This window comes from Protomyctophum bolini (genome assembly GCF_963924005.1).
Source record: "Protomyctophum bolini genome assembly, chromosome: 10".
NCBI classification, from domain to species: Eukaryota; Metazoa; Chordata; class Actinopteri; order Myctophiformes; family Myctophidae; genus Protomyctophum; species Protomyctophum bolini.
In genome coordinates this window covers 7,950,614-7,976,334 of record NC_137871.1, presented here as the reverse complement: position 1 = coordinate 7,976,334, position 25,721 = coordinate 7,950,614, and the positions used below count along the sequence as shown (strand labels likewise).

Here is a 25,721-nt window from a genome sequence, read left to right as displayed (position 1 = left end):
TGGTATTGGTGCACAAACAGATTTTGCCCGCATCCCACAAAGACACACTAAATGTGTCAAGTGTAATCTTATTATGTTTTGCTTTTAATTTATCGAGAAGGATCTTACAGTCCAAGTGTTTAGATGTCCATAAAATAATATCTATATATATTTACATATATATTTAAATATATATTTAGGTCATTAATATATTCTTTTGGATTTGGGTTGATTTTATTGGGATTTGTGGGTGGTGTTTCAGGGTATATTTCTTTATAGATGTGCACTGATTTTATTTGAAGTTAAGGGGAAGGGGGGGAAAGTAAGCAGTCAGGAGCCTATTTGTGTGAATTCTAGCAGACTGGAAGAACAGCCATATAAGGCCATGTGTTAAAGGAGTGTTCTGTTTATTTTCAACCATTTATTTTGGGACTGTATAAGAGAGGGTGTAAACCTGTAATTGGGAGATGTCATGACACCTTGGTGTTGTGACATTCTCCAGGAGCGCTCTTGTAATAAATCCGTGATTGTGTTCTCAACACTTTTAAACCTTTCCTTGATCCGGACTTCAAAGTCATTACACTTTGATTGTGCGTTTAAGATATCCAGTACAATGGCATACTGTGATAACAGCACCGAGGGCTGCTGGCATCACCATTGGCTTGATTTCCGCCGTAGTCTGAAAACCCCCCTTTTCAGACTCCATCATGGCCCGTAGCACTTGCCCTAGCCCCTTAAAGCACTTCGTGTAGACTTAGATAGCATTTTATACAGACTTATAGCATGTTACGTAGACAGCACTATAATTAAGAGCGTCTGCTAAATGCCCAAATTGTAAATTGTAAATTGATGGAGCCTAGAATTAAGCAGATACTGTATACGGTATATGGACCCACCACAACGAGGCATATAGCAAAGAACAAGAAGAGGGCTCTAACAAGCACAAATTAAAACTGTCCAATTTGACCTCTATCATCCAAACCAAAACGGTTCACGTGCAGAGTCAGCACAGCTGGTTGAGAGAAGCTGTCAACTACCATCAAGAGGAGCAGCAGGCCATGCTAGTACAACAAAATCCTGGAGGAAGAAAAAAAAAAGGCAGTAATCCTAAATTCCCTCAATGCCTTCAACTCTCTTCACTCAATGCGCTATTCAAGTACTTCTTTGCTCATGACAAGTAGACGTATGCCAGGCTGATTCCCCTCTAAAAAAACAATAATTCATCAAGGGACATGTCATGTTCAATAAGAACCGTCGTGTCTGAGCTGAGCTGTCTGTGTCTTTTTTTCTTTTTTGTCTTTGTCATAAAATGTAAAAATCAATAAAGATATTATTGAAAAAAAAATAAAGAATCAGATGCCTTTCTGTGCAATTGGGTGGATAATGCACTTAACATCACAAAAGTCCCTGGAGGCCTTGTGGACATTATTCGGAGGTCATGAACATACTCAAAAAGCTCCAAGTCCAACTAGAAGAGGCCTGGTGATGACTTTGGTTATGTAGATGAGCAACCAGAATGCTACCACTGAATGTTTTCCCCTGTCAACAAAGACCAACGATCTATGTAGTGTTTAGTGTTCCATGAAGGAGGCAAAATCGAAGAGATGCCAGGGTGGCAAGCCCTTAAATAACTACTCATCATGTGGAAGATAGGACACCAATGGGAAAGTGTCAGGAAAAATAAGTTCCTGTCGAGAGTACCAGCACCAAAGAGGAGCTGAATGTTTATCAGCAAAACCCCAGGTTTTCGTGGAAGCAACAGCAAGGCTAAGATATCGACTGAAATTGTATCTCAACAGCTTGCAAGAGAATATAACGTGGATATTACCGCACAGCCTGGATGCCGTCGGAGGTGGTACAAGATTCTAGCTCGAGTCCACTGACACCGATGTGTGAAACTATACAATCAGCTATGCAATCTGGCATGGGCAACAAGAAACGCACAATCCCACTGGAGACAGCAGTGTATAGTTGGCACGGGGGCCTTTATCAATCAGATAATCAGGGAGGAGGGTTTAGAAGTTGAAGGGAAACTGATAGTATAATATACTGAAAGTATAATAGTATAATATACTGAAAGTATAATAATAGTATAATTATTGTTTGTTGATAATAATTGATGTTCATTGAACAACCACTTCCTTTGTTGAGTCCCTTTTTTGAGTGGTGCAACCACTCCTACAACCAGTAATGTCCGTGTACCTGTGCCTATGAGCACGAGTATGTTACTTTTCATACCAGTAGGGGGCGCCAGAAACAGAGAGAGAGGGGTAGTGCTGTGTCTCTAATGAGAGAGAGAGAGAGAGAGAGGGGGGGGGGGGGGAATTGCACCACTCAGTTCACACGTGTGTGATTTTTTTACGCTACACCAAATCTCTTCACTGAAAATAGCTGATCTACAAGTTCACGGCGTTTCACAGCGTGAGGTGTTGTGAGCTTGTAGACATGCCATTTGCTGAATGTTTGCCCCAAAATAGGCATGCGCTATAGGGTTATATGTGGTTAAATAAGTAAATGCAAGAGATTGAATGTTTTTGAGGGGCGCCGCTAGCCCCTCCTATGTCCAGCTATTAGTGTGCGTGTAAACCATAGAATGTAAAAAATATGGACAAAGCGTTCCGCGGGTCTAACATGAAGGTAAAATGAAGCCTGTCAGTCCTTGCAATGGAAGTCGCCATCTTTCTAGATCCGTTTTGGCCCAGCTCAGGCCAGCTGGCCCATTGGCTGGCCCAGACAACGAGGCGGGACTTCCCCCTTCTTCTTCGTTGGTTTTTATTTTGACTCGAGTGGGTGGGGGATCCCGTTCATAGACTGTAACGGTAGCCACGCCCCTCAGAACATGCGCGACTTTGTCATTTTTTTTATAAATGGGACCATAATTTTCCAAAAAGAATATTATGACATTAGAAATGAGACTTTAAACTAGTGACTGGAAGCAAAAAGTATTCATGACCATGTTTATTAAGGTAATACAGTCTAGGTGAAGTTGGGCCAAAATACATGGACTTCTATGGGACTATGGGTTTTTCTGGGTCCAGTGACAGCGCCACAACAGGCCATTATATGAACTTTCATTTCCTTAGTGGCTTCACAAAATATCTCTCTGACTGCCCCCCTGGTGTAAACACAAACTTTGTCCTAACACAAACAATAAACGCCATTGATAATGTATGGCCAGCTTTGAGTGTAAAAGACTGAATGATTGGCCAGAATGAGATGATGTATGATGATAGGAGCGCCTCTCACTTCACACGGGTGTGATTTCTTTCCCTCTGTATATGACAATGTTCTTTGCTGAATGTTTCCCCCAGAAAAGGCATGCTCATTTTCATGTGGTTAAATAAGTAGAATTGATATTGATATGACAGTGATGATGATGTGCATTGCTTAAAGTGAGTGAAAGAGAGAGAATTCTAAAAAAAGATCCACTGTATGTTCTATTCAAAAAACTGTTTAATTCTGTGGATTTATGGTTGGGTGTCATTGAAGGCTGATAACTGCAACTAAGCTACCACTTAGAAGAGTGGTAATGTTGAAATTTCTAATCTAGGGATTAGACCTTTAAAGAAAATAGAATTTGCCACCTCGAGTGTCCCCGATTAGTGAAAATTATTATAGTGAGTATTGGAGGTTGCATTGCATCCCTCAAAAAGGACTTGTTGTTCCGTCACTTCAATGTATCTATATTTAAATTTCAGCATCACTGAAGTTGGGTTTACGTGTATTTCTGATAGCTGATAAGAGGGCTTTACGTGTTGCACACATTCCACATGCCTCACACGTACAAATACCACTAGACGGTTCCATTCACTGATTGCATAGTTATCTCCTGTCTTAGGAAATCACACGTTCATTTCACACAGGTTGCAAAGCGTAAATTGAATAGAAGGTGGAGGAAAAACTCGCACTGCCACTCTAATTATACAGTTCATAAATCAGGCCTTCTGACTTAACCGCTTTCAACCTGGCGTGCCTATTTTGGGCATGTAATAGGCAAAAGATGTAAAAACATTCAAAACCGTTCCCCCTTTCCCCCAAAAACGACAAAAACATACAGCATATCTACAATCTCAAAATACATTGCTTGGTGACGTGTTCTCAATGGCCAAAACCATGGCTGTACTGGACATAGTTACACGCTATGAATGTGTGTCAGTTTTAATGTGAGGTGAAGGATGCTAGTGTACATGTACAGTCTGTACAAGTGGTGCACAGACTGTTAGTTTGGTAGACTTGCGTTACCAGACGATCTGAGATGTCTGCTGACTGGACTTCTATCAATCCAAGCTGGTTGCTAGAACACTTGATGCCATGCAACCACCGCCCCAATATGCAGGATCGCCCATGAAGACTTTGGATTGGTTCTGCACTGCAGTTCTTTTTTAACCCATTTTGGGGCGGGAACCCCTTTCGGTGTTGGCATCATGTTACGCTTTAGCTATTGAAAAATAGCAGACCTACAAGCTCATAGCGCTACGAGCTTGTATAGGTCTGCTATTTTTGAGAAATCGAAGAACGACTGACATGGAAACATAGCTTTTTCAGAAAACCGTCAGGATGTAGAAGACATTTTTAGACTCTGATCTCAGGTCAAAATGGGTTCAATCCTTAATTGTTTCCTCCCAGTTTTAGCAACGAAAGCTGGGAAATTGCCCTCAGCCTCTAGTTGAGCAACTGACTTGTGAGTGGAGTCATCAAGGACTCTCACCACCCGGCCACAGTCCGCTCATGACACTGCCAAGGCTGCGGCCAGGCGAGCGATATTAGCCATGTATCAAAAGCCATTCCACCTAGACTACAGGGCAATTTCCACCTGTCACCCATCAGGCTGTTGAACAGGTGCTAAGTCCTGTCATCATGTCTGCCCTGACGACACAGACCTTCACAGGCATTAACACTTCCTGTACAGTACGCTATATGTATGATTATGAATATACTGCATTGCTTGGCTGCTGCACTGGCACTAACATCAATGCATAGATACACTTACATGTTTGATATCTGCTACGTGACGTCTCTGAGCTGCACAAGACACATGTGATGCTATGTTGCTATTCTGTACTGTATCTGCGGCAAATGTCTCTACTTCCACAAGAAGCATATTCCGCCTAATTGTATTCCTTTGTTGGTCATGTTTCTCATTTATATTTGACACTGATTTCTCGTACTATGACCACCCTTTTTTCTTTCTCTCTTATCCTATGGCTCTTTTCTTGTACAAAAAAAGCATTTCACTACTCCCTCTTTTACAGCTGTAAACTTTGATATGTATTGGGTCCCGGGAACTGATGGCAACAATAGAATGGCAAAGAAATGACATAGTGTAATTACATACAGAGTGAAATTAGATAAGCCAAGTAATGAAAAAGAGAAGGCTTTGGTTTGCCTTGAATTACTGAAATACCAAAATAAACATTAGTTTGCCTGAAGGAGACCTTGTTTTTTTTGTCAAAACAGGTTACATGTTTGTCCTGAGTGTACTGAAGAAATGAATAAATATCACATTGGGGCTTCTTTTGGTACACAAATGATTTATCAATCGCTGAAGTTCATGTGCTGCTCTAGGCTATGCATGGTCTGTCTCATGGAAATAATACAATGCACAAGGGAAGTCTCTCTCTCTCTCTCTCTCTCTCTAAGAAAAGAAACAAGTTGAAGGTGAACATCTTATCAGCGCACAGAGCATATGTATTTGTTCTGTCAACAAAGAACAAGCAATAATGTCATAATTTGTTTCTCCTCCATCTTAGCAGCATGCTCCTTGTAAACTGTGGTTTCTACAGTACTCTCCAAATATTGTCGGACAGGCATCTCTACAGTGGACACATTTGCTTTGTCTCAGTTGATACAATTATTGGTTGAGGGATGACGGGGATCCCTCATGTGTCCATGCTCAGGACCTCCGAACAGCCATATATATATATATATTGTTTTTGCACAGTGCTGCACTGTTGCCTGCTAATGAGAGAGAGAGAGAGAGAGAGAGAGAGAGAGAGAGAGAGAGAGAGAGAGGGGGGAGGGGGGGGCGGGGGGGGGGGGGAGAGAGAGGGGAGTTGCACCACTCAGTTCACACAGGTGTTGATTTTTTTTAAGGAGGACCTCACTCACAACCACTTAACGGTAGGGTTGGCAACAATAAAAGGGACATCATGTGTTGGAGAACTGCTTCCACTTTAGAGAGACAGAAAGCACCTGACGGGTGAATATTTCATGTTTTCAAGTTGCATTCCAGAGACGCAGGTGCATCTGCTGACTGCCAGCACGCCAACGCCAAATTGTTAAAAAACTGACACTTTACAACTCATTAAGTGCAGTGTGTTTGGCTTGAAGTGTGCAAGCTCCCGAAACGCTCCATCCAAAAAAAGCTGAGCATTCATGCTGTTATAATGAGTTTATACTTTGTAGAAAGAACTGGGATTTCTTGCATATAAACTGGGATGTCTTGTAAGCGTTATTTCAGTTATAGAGATGGAATTAAATTCAAGATTTGGACGGTGGGTAGAGAGAGAGGCTGTCTGTTCACTAGTTTACGTCCCCGGGGCCCGTCCAAGTAACAGATGTCAAAGTGTACCCTGAGCAGCCAGCAGCTGGGTGAAGCTGCCCCGCGTTGGGATTAAGAGGTCTACAACAAATAGTAGTAGTAGTAGTTGGGGAGGATATACAGTCACTTTCTTCACAAACAGCACGTCAGTACACCACTTTGGGAATGTGTCTTACCTGCTGTTGAACGGGTTCTCCCCGGGTATCACGTGACTCCCGCCAGGACCAATCAGGAAGCTGACGCGGTTGTAGAAGCCCTTGGAGGCGGGCTGAGCGGAGGAGGAGGCGGAGCCGCGGCCCTGGCCTGCGATGACAGCGGGGTCAGGTGACCCGCGGCAGTAGCTCTGACCCTGGCAGGAGATCTGAGCGCAGCAGTCGGGGTCCATGCAGTCGACGAGACCGTCTGGAAGGAACGCAGGGAGAGAGACTCACTGAACTCTGACCTCTATACGCGACAAGTGCCAGCGATGACAGATGGCCGTGTTTGTGCAGGTCACGCAAAACACCAATGGGTTCAGTTTTCTTTTTTTTCCCCCCTTACAGTATTTGTCAAATGACAACATGACATCAGAGCATCATCTGTTGAATCTGTTTTGTACCAACACTTTGTATAGTGGTGGCTATACGCATGCATGTACACAGATGCACGCACACGTGCGCACGCACGCGCGCGCACACACACACACACACACACACACACACACACACACACACACACACACACACACACACACACACACACACACACACACACACACACACACACACACACACACACACACAAAGGAAACACTCAAAAGGAATTGTTTTCATCGCTACTTATTTATACAGTGAGAAACACAAAAGTCGATAACCTTGTTGTGAGCTGGTAGAGCTGCAGGCTGAAAGTGGTTAATTCACGAATTCCTAGTTGCAACGTGTTGCAATCAACAACTTGTTGACATGCACAACGTGTTGACACCAACAACAAGTTTGTCTCCTCTTATACCAACACTCACAACAACAATCTCCTGAGATGTTTCTTCGTTCTTACCTCCTTCGTTGTCCTTTGCGTCCGAACAGAGGGTCTCCGTGGCGACGTCGCAGCCAGTCCTCTCCATCCCGATTGGCAGATGCAGTGCCACACGTTCTGGTCCAGCACACACCTCCCGTTGTTGTTACACAGGCCAGGGCAGCCGTCTGTCGAACACATCGCAACCAAACCGTCAATCACGCACGCATCTCCAGCCAAAACCGCCAATAGAGAGCCATACAGCACGGGGGGGGAGGGGTCAGGGTGTGGGGAGGGAGGGAGGGAGGGAGGGAGAGAGAGAGAGGAGGAAGTGGTGGTGGTAGGGGGTCAGGTTATCACGGGACAGCGGGTTTGGGGAAAGTGGGCGGGACAAGGGAAGGGACAAATAATAAAAAGAAATGACAATATCTGGGTGGACATACATGTGCAGTACACCTCTGACAGGACTGGGTGAGGGGGGGTGGGGGGTTACGGTTACTGTGCAGGTTTCACATGAGCTGCAGGAGGTTTCACCTGCGAGCTACAGGGGGAATGGATTAGCTGTTAGCATAGTTAGCAGTCCACGACGTGAGAATCACAGTTCGTCAGCGCTGTGCGGCGCGGCGTCAATACGGCACTGCTGTCAAAGAGAGAGACCCTCGACATGCACAGCTCCAATGTGCTTATCGCTCTCTTTCTCTTTGAAGGCTGTTGGAGTTGAAACTTTGGCCTGTTCTGGTTATTATACGGTCTTTGTGTTTCCATTTGCCACACGAACCCCTATTCTGGAGGCGAGAACAGATGGGATACTATAGAGTGTAGGAGGCCGGCTATCTATAAGTATTATCTCTGCAGCTCTTTTATAAACAGAAAATACACGTGCTTTTACTTTTGTTTCACTGAATGAAATAAATAAATAAATTACATCCCGTGTAAAAGCCTATTCACAGCAGAACCCGTGTAGAATAAAAAAAAACAACAGTTTTCTTGGCACAACTCTATCTACTGTGTGCATTACCCTGTACTCTGGTCGACTCTAGTGTTCATGCACTTACTCGTTGACGCTCAGGAGGAGAGCATCCGCTCAACGCCAAAATTCTAAAAATACACTGTAATAATAATAATAATAATAATTATTATTAATTCTCTTCAAAACATGGATTAGCCAAAATCAACAACAGTGTGATTTACAGCAGACAGCAGCAGCGTAGTGACATCCTAAATTCAACTCGGCACAGATGTCTAAAAATGTGTCTCATGTGAAGTGCACAGCAACATCAAAGGAGGAGGCAAGTCTAAAGGGGAAGGGGAAGAGGAAGAGGGGTGGCTGGGGAGTGAGGTGAAGGGTGTGGGGGTCTAGATTCTCCACATTGACACAAACAGAGCACTTGCTGCCAGATCGCATTCCTCTTTGTCTGCAGAGGGGAGACGAGTGACAAAACACCAACTGGGAAAGCACATCGGTTAATCTGGGAGTTGAATCTGGCAGAGACAACGGAGATTTAGACAGGCAGAGGAAAGGGGGGGGGGGGGGGGGGGTGCTGATCGTGTGACACCGGTTCAGACAACAGGGGATGAGGCGACGTGTATAGGATAACATTATGGTCAACCGGGAGGACACAGAAACAGGTGTGTAAAGAACGCCGTGCGGAAGGGTTGAAACAGAGAGCGGAGGAGGAAAGGGACGGAGGGAGGGGTTGTTGGTGACAGACCTCCCACTAGGGGTGGGTGGTTGGGTGGGAGAGGGTGGTGGTGGTGGTTCGAGAGGGGGTGGGGGGTTGGAATAGTGGTTCAGTTTACCTTTATATCCTATCTTGACTGCTCCTATTACGTGATCGAGGAAAGGGAAACATTTGGGAAAAGAGAAATTACTCGTCGAGGGTGCACATTTGACCAGAGAGGCCTCAAGGTCACGTTAGGTGACCTTTAAATACCTGCTGTACACACAAGCTTTGGCTGCTACTGTACATTTTGTTTGTTTTGTTTGTGTCCTTCCCCCGACAGACACGATGGAAAAAAGCTGCAGTTGCTGCAAGATGTTCTTCCTTGCTAACGTAAAAAGGATGGAACTTTAATTTAAGCGTCCTATCCTAAGATTGGGTACTCAATAAAACAAAGGAAAAACTATGTTGTCGCGGTGATTGAGATGAACAGCCAGTAGGCAGCGTGTCACTCAGTCCATAAAGAAATAAGCAGCAATAATAACGGTCAAGGAGCATGGTGTGTGTGTGTGTGTGTGTGTGTGTGTGTGTGTGTGTGTGTGTGTCTGTGAGTGAGTGCGTGCGTGCTTGCATGCGTTCGTTCGTTTGTGCGCGTGCACATGTGTGTATGTGTGTGCGCGTGTGTGTGTGGGTGTGTATTTGTGTTTTACCTGATACTCTGGAGTCCAGAGCTACAGGAGGAAACAGGCAGCGAGTTGTAGAGAGAGAGAGAGAGAGAGAGAGAGAGAGAGAGAGAGAGAGAGAGAGAGAGAGAGAGAGAGAGAGAGAGAGAGAGAGAGAGAGAGAGAGAGAGAGAGAGACAGCCAGCCAGACAGACAGACAGACAAACAATAGAAATTGAATTGAAGTAAGTAGTAGTTCAGGAGAGAGATACAATTAGACAACATTTTAAAGGGCAGAGAGGGAGTGAAAGGCAGTGTGAGAGTTGTTAAAAGTGCATGCTGGTTGAACTGTGAAAAGATAATCCACTATTTGACGGAGAGAAAAGTTTCATCATTAAATCGAGTTATAAACAATCCCAAAAAACCCTGGCCTTCTCCATATCTTCTATTATTCAATGCATCAGCAGTCAGCAAGAGACAAACCAAACATCTTTAGCTGAAGAAAATTATTCACTGTTAATGCAGCTCCATCTGCTTAGCTCTGTTAAGTAAAGGCTTCAACAGGCTAACACGTCCATGAGACGTGTTATTTATTCCCCCCCCCCCCGTCTCGGTTTTATTTTAAATGATTTTGCAAATGTTTCTGCAGTAAAAGACGCTCATTTATAAACCGGATTCATCTGGTTCTCCTCCAGCCTCGTGGCTGTCTGATGGCCAGGAGGTGCGTCAGCTCATTGTCATTCTAATATGAATACATTGCACGGACTATGTTTTCTTCTTTGTCTGTGTTTAAAAAATAAAATGAGCCATTATTGTCTTCACGTCACTGATTCAGATGATAAACAAGCAAAAGAAAGGCAGACATGTAAATTAACTCCCACTCCATGCAAATAAACAAACAAATAAAATGAATAAACCATCATCGTGATGTGGTGGCATGGCGATAATAGCAGCGAGAATGGACTAAGCCTCGCATTTGAAAACAGGATCTAGATTTGTCTGACAATGGACCGGCCGAGGATGTCCCCTATTCAGACTCTGGGCCGCGTAATGTGATTAAATGGTGCTTTGTGCAAATGGCACTCATTCAGGGTGTTGAAAGACGGACTAAGCTCCCCCTGCTCCATGTACCTAAAAGGTAAAAAAGGGCCCTATTCACCCCCCCACCCCCTCCCCGCTCCACCCCCCCCCCCCCCCCCCCCTTCCATCAAGCGCCAGGAATTAGTCTACTGCCCGGGGTCTTAAAAACAGGAAGGGAGCGTGAAAGAGTGGGTCGCAGCGGGCAACAGGGGGACGGAGGGATTAATACGATCAGGAATGCAACCCTCCTCCCCCGCAGACAGATGGGGGTTGTCTGTCTTGTGGATGGATTGGATGGGGTTGAGAGGGTGGGGGGGGGGCGGGCGCAGACGAGAGAACTTGTAAATACATAATTAGAGGGTTCAAGTGTTTGAGTGCTGGGTCGCTGTTTCGCGAGGATGATCGCTGTCATGGAGAGGGGCTGGGGGGTTGTCACTTTGTGTGTGTGTGTGTGTGTGTGTGTGTGTGTGAGTGAGAGATGGGTGGGGGACCTATACTTGACTGCGGGAGGGACCCTCAGACTCTGGGGGACATGGGGTCGAGGAAGTTGGGGTTGAAAAGGTTGAGAGGAAGTGACATGGCAGAACTCATCATGGCCATTAAGTGGTCCACGCAGTGCACTAGAGAGGCCATATAGGCTGGGACTTTTCACCACTCCCTGAACACCTGCCCTTGACTTGCATTAGCGAGTATCAATTCAGAAGTCAAGAAGGGTGGAGAATGGAAATGCCAGATGGATGGAGAAAAAAAAAGACGGTAAAAGAAAAAGAAGTGAAGAACTGCTAGCCGAGACCCTCAGAAGTATCACACCTCTGTTATCTTCCTTTCATATCTTTTGTGGGGGTTCGGGGGTGGTAGATGTTGTTATAAGTTACATTCCAGGACTTATTTTGACAAATTAAACATTATTTTAACCATAATGGTAAAGAATGTCAATACGTTATAAATGGATATGTCTGTGGTTTCCACCTGCAGCATCTCTGCCTTCTGTAGTGCCTTCTATCCATTGCAATTTTTTTTATCATGCACCTTCTGCACGTGTATTTTTGGATTTTGGATGTTTGATTTGACATCCTGACATTTTACTTGTTCTGTGTTTCTTCTCATTCTCTCTCCCTCTTCTTGTAACTACACATTGAGAGTTTGCACAAAAACTAATCTCTCTTTGTGACATCATGTGATGTGGTGATTCTGATTCTGATTCCAGCACAGCTGATTGGTTGCAGGTCGTCTCCCTGCTCTTCCATTGATACATTTCACGCTAGTGTCGGCTGGGACACAGACTGATAATGATGTCAAAAAAAGTTATTTGAAGCACATAATTGGAAACTAGATACAGTACACAACCATCTGTGTAGCTTGGACATTGCTGCAATTAGCCCTTCACTAAGTCCCTCCCCAACCCATCCTTGTCCAATAGGCATGTTAGCAGCGAAGAAAGCTTGTCCTGCATTAGCAACCGTCGCTAAACTATTTGGAAGGGCTAATTACCTCTCTGTGTCAGGAGACGGAGGCAAAGGATATAAACCTCACAGAATGTAGCTTTAAAGTTAAGAATGGGAGGGCGTGTTTATTTAATATTGCCCAGTATACAGGTGACCTTCAAATTTCAAAGAAACAAAACAAACATAATACATGCATTTGAATCAGAATTAAATGACTGGTCAGAACGTGGCAGTAGATGACTTGATAGAGTGTCGACCAACGTCTGCAGGTTTGACTCTATCTGTGTTGCAATTCCTTTCCCCCGAACTCACCTCAACACAACTCAAAACTTTATCCATAAAGCACATTTACAATGACCAGCGGTCAACCAAAGTGCTGCACGTCGACACAATTATTATCCTTCTATACCCGAATTGAAAAGGGTGGGACCCGTTTATCTGTTCGTCTTCTTCTATGTACCAAACCACTCTGTTTGCACAAATCTCTCCATGCACAAATAGCAATGCGTGCCATAGGAAATACAACGCCTACATTGCATCCATGCAACTGTCCTATTTACTGTACACTACACTTCATATACTTTTATTATCGCACGATTCCCAACTGCCCTGCTTGCTGGGACGCCAAATGCGTCACCCCTTAGAGCCCCCCCCCCCCCCCACCTTTTTTTTTCTTGGAAATGTTTTTTTTTTTTACGTGGCGCTAGAGTGAGCTTCTAATAATAATAATTATTATTATTAAAGGTAGAGTAAGTGATTCACTCAAAAAAACCCTTAGGTTTCGTTTTTGGCTGTGGGACCTATAAGCCTTCGTCCAATCAGGATAGAGAGTCAAAAAACGAAACCTACGGTTTTTTTGACCCCCCCAGGGGTTAACTGGGGACAGGGAGGAAGTCCTTATATGGTCAGCACACTCTATAGTAGAGAGGATTATCACAACAAAACAAAAAAATAAGTGACAATAAATGACTCACCGATGTGCAGTGTTCTCCCGTCCAACCCTGGTGACAGTCACACTTGCCCTCTCGGCAGACGCCATGATCCATGCAGCGCGGGTGACAGTCCCTCTGCTCGCACTCCGGTCCTGCCCAGCCCTCCTCACAATGACACGTCCCACCCAGGCAGGTCCCATGAGGACCACAGTCAACCACACACACTTCTGGAGAGAGATAGAGACACACACACACACAAAAAAAGCACAATTGAAATATCTTATTTGGATCTGCACAAGGAGCGTAACATGACAGATCCAAAAACACTGATTATAAAAGGGAACTGGATGCACATGCTTATTCACGCATTATACGCAGACACACACACACACACACACACGCAAGCACGCACAGGCTTGTATCAACTATGGACAAGTACGTATAGTACCAGAAACGAATAGTTTTCATAATCCTCATGGGGGCCCGCATGCCCTGGTTTAGCCAAGGGAGGGCGGTGTTGGACAGTGTCTTGACTGTCTTCAGTGCGCTTGGTGCAATTCCCGAAAATCCTCATGGGGGGTCCCTGGCCCTCCGGCCACCCAACAGACTCTACTACGTCACTGGACAGTACAGTAGTCAAGTCACATGTTTCACTGAGCAACTACGTTTGCCTTTGTGTGTCATGTCAATGTTTAGAGCGAAATAGCAAAAAAGGAAAAAATAATCAAATTTTATTATCTTGTAAGCCGTCAGATGATGCAAGGAAGAACGGCTTGTACGTGAATTGCGAAGGCTGGGAGACAATGTTGTGTTACAACTCACTGTGTACAGTGGATTCCACTGAATAATATTCGACACAGATTTGTCGACGGTGCTAATAAAGCAGAGATTTATGAAGTATACTGTGTGCAGTAATACAGGAAGGACTGTGTCCACAGAGATGATCCCACAAAAGGTTGAACTAATCCAAAACAAACACGGGTAATGAGGTTCGCCTACACTCATTTGCAAATGATGTTCTGTCAAAATGTCAGTGAAATGAACTACGGTATTCGAAACTGTGGTGGATTTTAATGAACTCAGCTAGTGAGTGACAACCAGATTGTCCCTTCGTTACAGTACATTACGACAAACTATTCTTCTGAATGTTTGCCGTTAAATAATGGAGTATAATAACCCTATATTCTTATGAAAAGTGCAAATAATACAGGAGTGAAGAGGACTTCATGCAAAATAACAATACTAAAATAGAGATATTGACAGATACAGTACAGTATATTGGATTGACATATTGTACATTGGGCCGATATGCAAATGTGTTGTTTGTCAAAATAGTATTGTATGTATTTTGAACGCATGCCAGCACTACTTTTATACAGTACGAGTGCTTAAAGTGCTTTAAATGCATAATAGGGTAAACTATACAAATGTCTAGAATAAAAGATATGTGTGCAGTCAAGCTTTCAGGGTCAAGAATTCATACATTAATTATGGATGTCGGAATCTTTGAGAGAGAGAGAGACATTGGTTGATATATCGACCTTGGCCTTCATGTTCATCAAAATACTGGAATCTGTATCAGACTTTGAGTCGATATAGGTCTTGGAATACATGAGATGGAAAAAAGTTAACATTGACTTTATCTGACAGGAATAAAAGAGAACTGCAAACAATATGTGGATGTGTATAATTGTGTAATGCATGTTATAACAAAAACGCGTAGTTTTCAATAATATCGTATTGTTATTTACATGAGTGGCAGCTGGCGGGAAAAAAAAACATGACTGAGAATGAGACATTTTCCCATTTACAGGATCTGAGGGATTTAAACGGATGTGGTGAAGGTTGCTGCTGTGAAAGGCTACAGGGAATGCCTCCAAGCAACCATTGCAGATGTATACAGTATTGCATTAACATCCTTTTGCCATACAGATTGGTTACAACAAATTAAGTTTTATTCCTTACAATAAATTCTGGATTTGAGCAAAATTAGTCAGACATAATTTCGTGCTGGCTGTGATGTACTGTAATAAGGGACAGATTAAATATCAACTATGTTGTTCTTTTTGGGTCTCTCCGCGTTCGAACGGAGTTTTTCTTCGATTGAGACCTTGGACGGGTCTGATTAAGTCTCGACGCCACTCCAGAATATTAACCCATTCTGACCTGAGATCAGATTCATACGAGGTTTCCACTGGACACACACTGGTCTGATGAAGCCATTCTGACCTGAGATCAGATTCTAAAAAAGGTCAGTCGTTCTTCGATTTTTCAAAAATAGCAGACCTACAAGCTCATAGCGCGCGCTATGAGCTTGTAGATCTGCTATTTTTCAATAGCTAAAGCATAACATGATGCCGACACGGCATGTTCCCGTTCAGAATGGGTTAAACATGACTCTGGGGGGGGGGGGGGGGGGGGGTGGGGGGGGGAGACTCATTCCATTCAAATGGAGAGGGCCTCCTTCCCATAGAGCATAGAATCTATGTAATCAATTTTTCATTAGTGCCAAAGTGTTTATCTGCTCTTAACATGCCCCTGACTGACTGCAGCCTGGATAGAGGTTTTGTGTGTGGGCGGTCGATCTGTGTGCGGGGCGCTGCTTGTTAATTAAAGTTTATTTAATTGAGGGGGAACCGCTGAAATAATTAAGAGACATCCCTCCACCCGCACAGGTGGACTGACTCCAGGGGGGGTTCTTTCTCTTTTTTCCTCTTGTGGGGGGGTGGGTCTGGACAGTGCTGAGTGCAACGTCTACCTTCAACGTTACGCTTTTGCTATCGACCGGTGCGAGATACAGTATCTCGCTGAGTGAGAGGACTGTGTCTGGGGAATCTGAAAAAAAAAAAAAAAGCTTTACCAGAATAACATACTACCCCCTCTTGAAGATTTGTTGGCTGAAAAAAAAATGAATCAAGCAACATAAATAAATGTTACCCATTCTATCCCCAGACCCCCAAAACAATCTTTTTCCGGGCAGAGAAAACGCTGCCTGATGGCTCGTTCTTGCGTTTTACTCACCAATCTATCATTTCAAAACTCACCAAACACTCTCCTTAAGCTCTAACTTTTCGACTAAATCTCAGCCAGCAAAAATAACTTTGACAGAAGCACGGCAATATAACAACCTATGATATACTTAATCACTGGTCTAGAAATGGCTTCCGATTTTGCCTCTGGGATTCATCGCTGGGCTCAACGAGTCTATTGTGAGGAGACAAACAACATAAATCACCTGGACTCTAGCAGCAGATTAACATCTGGGAGGGGCCAGCCTCTGAACTAACATGTCAACTACATGTGTGCAGAGAGAAGCCATCTGAATACAAAGCTAAGTAATAAATGAGGTGTTGCAGAAAAGCTGCTGTGTGTGCTGTGGACACTTACACAAGCCCTACAGAAATCCCTGGACGGGTGCTACACCAGAATGTTACGTGTGGTACTTAACATCAACCAGGAAGAGCACATCACCAACAAGCGTCTGTAGTCTGTACGGGGCATTACCAAGTGTAACGGAGAAGATAGCAGTAAGGAGGATGAGACTAGCTGGCCACTGCCACCGACAACAAGAACTCCCGGCCAAAAAGCTTGTACTGTGGGAACCAACACACGGGCATCGATCGAGAGGACGTCCCACACCTACCTACGTGGACGTACTAAAGAAAGATACTGGTGCGGAAAGCACAAAAGGAGCTGGCCAGATGTATGGAGAACCGAGATGACTGGAGACGACGATGGAGGACTCGTCTGAGGACGACGTAGAGAGAGAAGCCCCGTTGTTCAAACGTTGACCTCTTCAGATCTCAACGCATCACATTGTGACCACTGTGTGTGTGTGGAGATCGGTCATTTTTGAAAATCTTCCTTTCGTTTTATTTAATAGTGCTTCATTAATCAGTATTAAGCCCAAATCACACCAATGGTCGCTATGCAACTCCTCTCAACCAAACTGTTGTGAGTAGACGCACGTAGACTAACACTGCAGCACGCACGCACACACACACACACACACACACACGCACGCACGCATGCACGCGCGCACAGTCCATTGACTGACCCAGCGAGCAGTCAGCTCCGGTCCAGGTGTCCTCGCAGACACAGGTCCCAGAGTCCGTGTTGAAGGTACCGTGGCTGGAGCACTGTTCTGGACATGTGCTTTTCAGGACTTCACAGCTGATCCCTCCCCATCCAGGGTTGCAGTGGCAGTCTCCATGGTGACAGGCGCCATGGTCCGAGCAGGTTGGGTCCAGACAGTCCACTGAGAGAGGGGGGGGGGGGGGGAGGGGGATTGAGAAGATAAATTGATTCACACCTGAGATCAGTTTAAGAGAAACTTTACTTTCTGGCAGTGGTCTTTTTAATACCTAAAATAAAGAAAATAACTAGGCCTATATCAAAAGTAATCAACAAATTATAAACTGGGCCTAATTTCTAAATAATATATATAAGAAAGAGTAGGCAACTTTGAAAGAAGGTTGATCTGCTATTTCAGCAATATCTATCTGTAGGAACCGAGTCAAACTAAATGTGACGCCTCAATTCCTAAAATTCCAAGTGTTCGTCCGGGCGGGAGTTTCCCAGTTCAAATATGAACTGAAAAATATCCTGAAAAGGCTGAGAACCATTGGTCTGCAGACGGACTCTGAATGACGCAAGCTGCTTTGACCGGCCACATGCGTCTTCTGAGGGAAGGAGCCCGGCCTGAGGGCAGCGATAGCTGGTTATCTGTGTAGGTTCTGTGGTGTAGAAAAGCTTAGCCAGGCCTGGGCCATGGCTCAATGGTCCAGGCACCTTGGCTTGGTAGGTAATCCAGTCTGGCAGTGTGCAGCGGGTTCGACTCCCGATCCCGACGGACTTTACTGCATGTCTTCCCCCCATCTCTCTCCCCAATTCCTGTCAGCCTACTGTCTGTCCCTCCATAAAAAAATAATAAATAAAGGCGAAAGCCACAAAAAAACATAAAAAAGAAAAGAAAAGCTTAGCCAGTATGGCGCAGCGGCGAGTCGTCTGGAAGAACAGGGAGCTCAATTTCCTCTGCAGAACGGCACATTTTGGCCCAGTGACCGGAGGAAATGTTTACCCTCTTGGAGAAATTCTACCGCTTCCACTTCAATATCCAATTTAAATGTCACAATTCCTTCTATCGTTATCTTTTTGTGGTGGGACATTAAATGTTTTTTCCCAACAATATACCGTACTTAACCAAGAAGCTAGGAGAAGAAAAAAAAAGAGAGTGCATTAAATGTCTAGAAAAGCTGATCAATGATTGTCATTAACAATTTTTTTCCGATCGAAATATCTAAAGCTTAATCATTAGCAATTATTTGCAAAAGCAAAATGTTGTTTTATCTTTCCACTGACAATAATTGCTTTTTGTGTTTGGCTTACCTGATTGGGCAATACTATTGATCGTTAAGCCCTTTCATCATGTCCAAGCATAGGAATGCACACTTCCTCTGCATATTACCTCACTTCACAGCAAAACCAACAATATAATCGTTCGGTAAACTCGATTGCATTTTTTACACGGGAGGTCAACGAACTACAGATGTAAATCTGCACCGTTAATTGCCTTTTGTCTGAAAGTGGATCGATGGAGTTAAACGGATTGAACGGGGGTCAGGAGAGGTTGAGGAGAAAGAATGAGGCTTGTTTTTCTCCTCAACAAAAGGAGAAATAGAAACCAGGAAACCGATTGATTCTAACAGGTGTCTCCTACAGAGGGAGGAGCACAAAAGGTTACTCATGAGAATTGATGGACAATCCAATTGATGCAATTCATTCCAATCTGTACAGTGAGTGGACTGAACAGTTACGAGGAACTAATTTATACGCACGGATGTCGATTAGAGTATCTGAGGAATTAGCCACTCATTGGAGTTGAAAATGCCGATTTGTTTTGTCAATGGACTGCATGTGCCTCGGTGCCCCTGAGGGTTTCTCACTTCTAATCCAATATAGAGAGAACCTTTTCCCTCTTCTTTGTTAGCACCAGTCATCTGAGCAAAAGCTGCCTTACACAAACCAGTAGTCAAATGTCACCACAATATATTATACCACTAAGTTGACTAACCCACCCCGTGCACCCTCTCCCAGGTCAGTGTTGTACCTTACCAAGCCTTGTTGTTAAAGGGAAATTAGGTAACATTTAGCATTTTAAATATACACATTTTAGCCTTAATTTCCCTCTATCAAAGACAGCTTCCCGTTTGATACCTGTCAGAGAGGGGAGGGGGAAGTGTCTTTGTACACACAGACTTGTCTAGTGTCCCTTTAAATATGATTATTGACATTTATTTAACTTTTAATTAGATTTATTTGCATTGTTATATTGTTGAATTCCAAAAACAGGAATGTCATGGTTAATGTGGTTTCTATGCTGAAGAAAATGGCTTCATAAGAACAATGTTATTTTTTTGTACACGCATTCCAGTGCAGTGTATGTGTTGATCTTTTAGGCATTATTCGTTTCTTATACAAATGTTGTTCTCATGAAGTTTATACAGTAGGTAAAGATAACTACAGTATTTAACAAATGTTTTGTCGAGGCAATGCAAGGCAGTTGCTGATTTACAGTAAGCTTGTTTCTCAATAAATAGTCAAAAAATAACAAAACTACTTCACAAGAACAATGTTGGTGCAACATTGACCATGTATACCTGTATACTATCTTTGAATGTACAACGCGCCACTGTTGCATGTTGTCCATGTACTATATCTTTGAATGTATTATGCCAGTTGCATGTTGCAACGCACTACAGTGCATGTAATGTGTTGGTATTTGTCTGCTGTTCACCTTGTTCACAGTTGCTCCCCTTGTGTCCGGTGTTACACACACAGCCTCCGGCCACACAGAGCCCATGCCCTCCACACTGAGGGTCGATGCACTGTGAACTGGGGACGTCACACTCTGTTCCCTTCCAGCCGCTGTAGCACTGACAGCGTCCGCGGGTGTACTGGCCGTTCCCACTGCACAGGACCGGGCAGGCAGCTGAACAGAGTGGTGCAAATAACAGTTTAACTTGACTTGATGTTGAATTGCTTTGACTTTTTTTTTTAAATAATATTGGTATTAAACACATTGACTGCCAAGCACGTCATATCATATCGTCTTTTCAGTGGCGGGGCTCTTCTGCCAAACAAATTAATGATACGAGGTTGCTAGGAGACGTGAAGACTCCCTGTCCAAGTGTCCATCCGCTCTAAACGTTTTCTAATCCTTTTACCAGATTGTGTTTTTGGTCAAAACAAGCTATATTCAACGGGCTAAGAACTACAGAACCAATGATCGTGTTCACAAAATGTATTTTCCGGGTGAAAGAAAAAAAGATCTGCCACTCCAGACAGCCTTTTGTTTTACATCCGGTCGACACAATAAGGTGAAAACACTGAAAAACACTGCCGGTTTTGGAAGAATTCATTAATAAATACCCGGGAATCAATGTGTTAATATTATTAGCTGAATAGCTACTGATCTGAAAATGTTACTTTAACACATCTCGATATTATAAAACTGGGCATAAAAACAGAACATTGTGCAGAGCAGTGCTATTCTCCTGGGTGCCAAGTGGTTACAGAATGAGCCAGAATGAATCAAATGCATCACATGCAGTAAGATTGAAAGAAAGATAAGTGTTTTATCTGTGCTTTCAGTTTGTGAAGGAATATAAATATTCGTATTAAATGTGCGGAACAGTAAAGATGACAGTTAATGGTAATACCTCTGGAGCAGTACGGGCCTATGAATCCTGGGAAGCAGTGACAGGAGCCTGCCACACACTCTCCGTTCCGGTAGCAGTTGTGTGTGCACTCCATGACCGACTCTGTGGGTACAATTACAGCGATGCACCGTTATAATGTATGAGTTAAATGACGTTAAAGAAGCGAAAGTTCAATTATTTTCATTATGTCTCGGGAATTGTCATGTTTCATGATTTTCGTCTAAACCTACACTGTGTACGGCAGTATATTAAAATCAAGTTATCCTGCTCATTGAACCTCATTGTACCAGAAAGCATTTCTCGCAATTCTCAATGGAGAAAAGAAAATCCAAGCTGGATGGATTCATCCAAAATGAATCCATCAATTAATACCATAACAAACATTGGTAACATAACGTGCCACTATTATAACCAGGGCTGCTGCACACAACTTTTTTGGTCTAGTACTCAGAGGAGCACCTGGAGGAGTTACTTGGTGCTCCCAAAATGCGGCGACCCGTCTCGCCGGATGGATAAAAGAGGGATGCATGAATAACTTATAGCAAAACGATATTTATTGGATAAGTGGGTACTGGGGAGTCAATGGCGAGTATTGCAACTCTAGATTCATCCCATTATTTAAAAAAATCCAGAGTTGCAAATTGCAGCTATAGGTCCATGTGTATTCCAGCCCTATATGCATATTCTAATACAAACTTCTTAATACTTCCTTTGATTGATTGAAATATGTATTAACAGTTTGCAGAATTACAGTACATTTCAAGCACAAACTCATATTATCCTAAGGATAATATGAGCATCAAAGCAATATTTAGATACTTTATTTTTATTTTTATTTAAAGCCAAATCTACTAGCTCACAACGTGTTGCGGAGCCGCGACACGTTGTGAGCTTGCTGATCAACTATTTGTTTAACATACGACACGTCGTACGGCGAAGCATACGTCAGGCTTCCCTTTTAGCCGAGGCGATGTACAGTACACAGTCAAGACAGTCAGACACGCATGGCTCCTCGGTGCAAAATAAATAATGTACAATACCCGACTTTACGATAAAAGCTGGGTGACTGAAATTCTTTGTCCCTGTATAAAAGGTGCAGTTTTTATCGGCCAGATTGGGATGCTCACGACATATTTTGCACCACATCTCGCTGCGCTCAGCATTAGTTTGGAGCCAGCCGACATCCAACCACTTTTCCGCAAACACACGTTTTCTGTGCGGTTCAGGTGGTGTTCCGTTTGGTGTCTCTTTGGAGGTGGTGGTGCTGGAACACCAAAATAGTTACTTAATGGCGCTTGCTTCTTGGACATTTTGACGAGAGTTTGGCTGTAATACTGTAAGAATAATGTGTCAGATAACTTTTTCTCAGAGTCCATAGTAAACTCCTGTCCTCCTCCCAGTAGCAAGCAGGAAGCAGCACGCATGGATTTGGAATCCTCCCTCGTTTGAGTAAGGACGCGCTGTGATTGGCCACAATGGCCAGTGCACTCTCGCAAGACGTGCTGTGATTGGCCAGTAGCCACTTTGAGTGGCAGTCGGTGGGAAATGCTCTCGCCACAGAATTTAGTGGGTATTCTGGCCATAATAATCATTCTGGGTGCCCCCAGCTGTTGGTACGCAGAAGCGCTTCCCGGCGCTTGATTGACAGCGCATTTTTTATTTTGACGACGCATGCGCACTGGCGCACCACTCTGATTATAACTCATACCCACAGAAACTATCCTCTAAGACAGGGTTCTCAACCTGGGGGTCGCCAAAATATTGTGGGGTGTCCCCAGATTATTATCTTTTATGATTCAAAGTTTATTGCTTTTTTGTAAATGTAAATTAAACTATCATACAAACAATTAAGACAATTTACAATTACAATTTAGGCATTTAGCAGACGCTCTTAATCCAGAGGGACTTACATTAGGCAAGAACAAAAAAGCATGGGAATACATCACATATATAAAATGCATTTATCATGAAACATGCGTAAGCTAAGAACGTAACTAGAACATATCTACATAATGACACTATACATATAAACTATACATATTTACTATACTATGCTATACATATGTACTATGAAGTGCTATGACTATATACAATGCAATTATTGTGCTGTCTACATGACATGCTATAAGTCTGACAACAAATGAAACAAAACAAGACAAAAAGTAAATACAATACACTACAATACCAAACTTTTACAGAAAAGATGATACAATACGCAAGACATGGCCAAAGCATTTCCGGGGGTCCCCAGCGAAAAATGTTGAGAACCCCAGCTCTAAGTAGTATAAGAAGTATATGAATTAATTTATGAGCTTGTCCTTTCAGAATACTGTTGCAGTGTTCTTTGGTGGTTACATGGGACATTCACTTAACAGTACCCCTGCAGGGTGCCAGGGTTAGGGTTAAAACGACCACAAATAACCTTCAACTCAACTACACAAAATGAAAAACATACTCCTCATGCTTTCTCTTCTGCAACAGCAGCAATACACTCCGCTTTCTAAGCGATCTCTCATCTCTAAGAAGCACGGCATACATTTACAGCTATTTGTCCACATCTGAGTAAGGTCTAAGCTTCCAGAACAGGTTTACTGCACCAGTCTAAAAAGATCTAACAAAAGCTCCCCCGCACAGGGTGGTTTAAATTACCCCCAAATAATTCGTACCCCCACCCCACAGGCCTGACCGAGTGAGCATGGCCACAGAAAGCCACAGTGCAGTTTGTAAATCCTCTCAGAGTTGAAGTTAATCTGACACATCCCTCGGACAGATCAGCTGTTCACTCAATAGACCAGTGCTCATAAAGGGCACCTCGAAAAGCCCATTTTGATTCTTTGTAAGAGGGCCAGACAAACAGCTATAGTGTATAAGACACTCTGTCGGTCAGTCTGTCAGTATGTCTGTCCAAAATGTGATATGTGCAAACTGAAAGCTGGTCACAGCTTATCATGGATTACATACTTGTTTTGTTATTGCTCTAGCTGTGCATTGTATGCACTGTGCTGTCCCTTTGGACCCTAGCAAGTTTGACCCCTCAAAACGTCAATAACTTCATTGAAGAGAGGGATCGATGGAATTCCCCAAAGTAATGAACAAATAAATGAAAATTAACTCAATAACTGTCCTTCCCTGAAATCCACAAGAAATGTTCACGGGCTTCCAAACGTGGAAGAGGTTGCCAAGAGAGATCAATGCTTATAGTGTTTTTAAACCATTAACCTACAGCCAACTTACTCTCGTGGGCAGATTAAACTGTGCCAGTCTTCATTCATGAGGCAGCTAGATTCACTAAAGGCCCCATGAGTCTTCAAACATGCATGGCTGTGAAAACAAACAAAGAAACTAAAAAACTAAAATACAAAAAACTAAGTTAAACTAAAATTTTATTAAATTAAAAATCACACAATCACACCCATCCAGGAGCCAGAGAAATGTGGGATGGCAGGAATTTGTGATTCAAGTGGTCAACAGTAGATGGAAGAGTGATGTACTGGGCAGCTCTCAGTGACCATCAGTAGAAGACTGTGGTTGTACTGGGCAGCTCTCAGTGACCATCAGCAGAAGACTGTGGTTGTACTGGGCAGTTCTCAGTGACCATCAGCAGAAGACTGTGGTTGTATTGGACAGCTGCCAGCAATGAATGAGTGTAACGGTCAGAACCAGGACGTGAACAGAAGCTCAGCTCTTACCCAGTATGATGGTGTTGTAGGTCACCGGCTCCAGGCTCCGCCCATCGTTGTAGAAGGCCAGGTGCCACACCCCCGCCTCCAGGTACTGGATGAACCCGGCCTGGTGGACTGCGACCGGGTGCTCCAGTCGAGCCCTGGCCTCCGGCTCGCTGGGAGTCCGGCGCTCCTTGGCGATCAGCCGGCTGCCGTCCAGCAACTCCACAAAGTCATACTGAAACAGATCCAGAATCAGAATACTTTGACATTTGTTGTTTCCAAAATAACATTACAAAAGGTAAGTCTATAGATGTTCTCCGTTTGCCTGTTTGTGGTTAACCATCTAATCTAACATTAGACAAAAGCTGAGCGCAACCAAATATGCCTGCACGCACGCGCACGCACGCACAGACACGTCAAGTTAATGCCCTATATGCAAGAATTGCCAATCTAGAAGCTCACAAACTTTTGGACTACTTCCAAACAGTAGCCCCCAGGTTGGAAAACACATTTCAGGTGTCCAGCTGGGAGAACGATTGGAGTGGAAAAATACTTAAAAAGAAAAAAATTGCTATCTATTGTTTCACTCAAAGCCTCCCTTTCAGCCATCACACCAATTTTTGAAATTACAGTCTTTATTCCAGACTAAAACAAAAATCTAATAAAAAATGAATCCTGAAGTCACTGATTTACCAATCGGGGCTATATACGTGAAGCCTGCCAAATGAAAGTGGCACAGCTGTGCCTCCACTCGGCCACAGAGAGCTGCACCTGTTCAACACCTGAACCTCACTCTGACTCCAGAGGAATGCACTACATTAACACAGACAAGCTGCTTAAAGCACTTTCTGCCAGCCAAACGCAGACAGACACACGCAGACATGCAACCTAGATGAAATCGGACCAGATACTGGCAGAACTCAGGCTTAAAGCGTGTGAACTGAATACTGAATAAAAGAGAGTTTATATAGGATACAGTGCAGTATGGGACATTAAGGAAGGGTGGCATTTGACCATAGTTTTGAGTATTCCATTTGAATTGGAC

At 43.6% G+C, this 25,721-nt stretch overlaps 1 protein-coding gene across 1 annotated transcript in view; it reads right to left on the bottom strand.

Moving 5' to 3' along the window:
- LOC308323109 (teneurin-3) overlaps window positions 1-25,721 on the bottom strand; it is a 223,061-nt gene that overhangs the window by 81,133 nt on the left and 116,207 nt on the right. Inside the window, 8 exon segments of the mRNA XM_080774726.1 lie at window positions 6,697-6,922; window positions 7,553-7,609; window positions 7,612-7,698; window positions 13,329-13,517; window positions 17,348-17,548; window positions 20,087-20,281; window positions 21,012-21,113; window positions 24,701-24,911. Of these exon segments, the coding sequence (XP_080630852.1) occupies window positions 6,697-6,922; window positions 7,553-7,609; window positions 7,612-7,698; window positions 13,329-13,517; window positions 17,348-17,548; window positions 20,087-20,281; window positions 21,012-21,113; window positions 24,701-24,911 (1,268 nt within the window).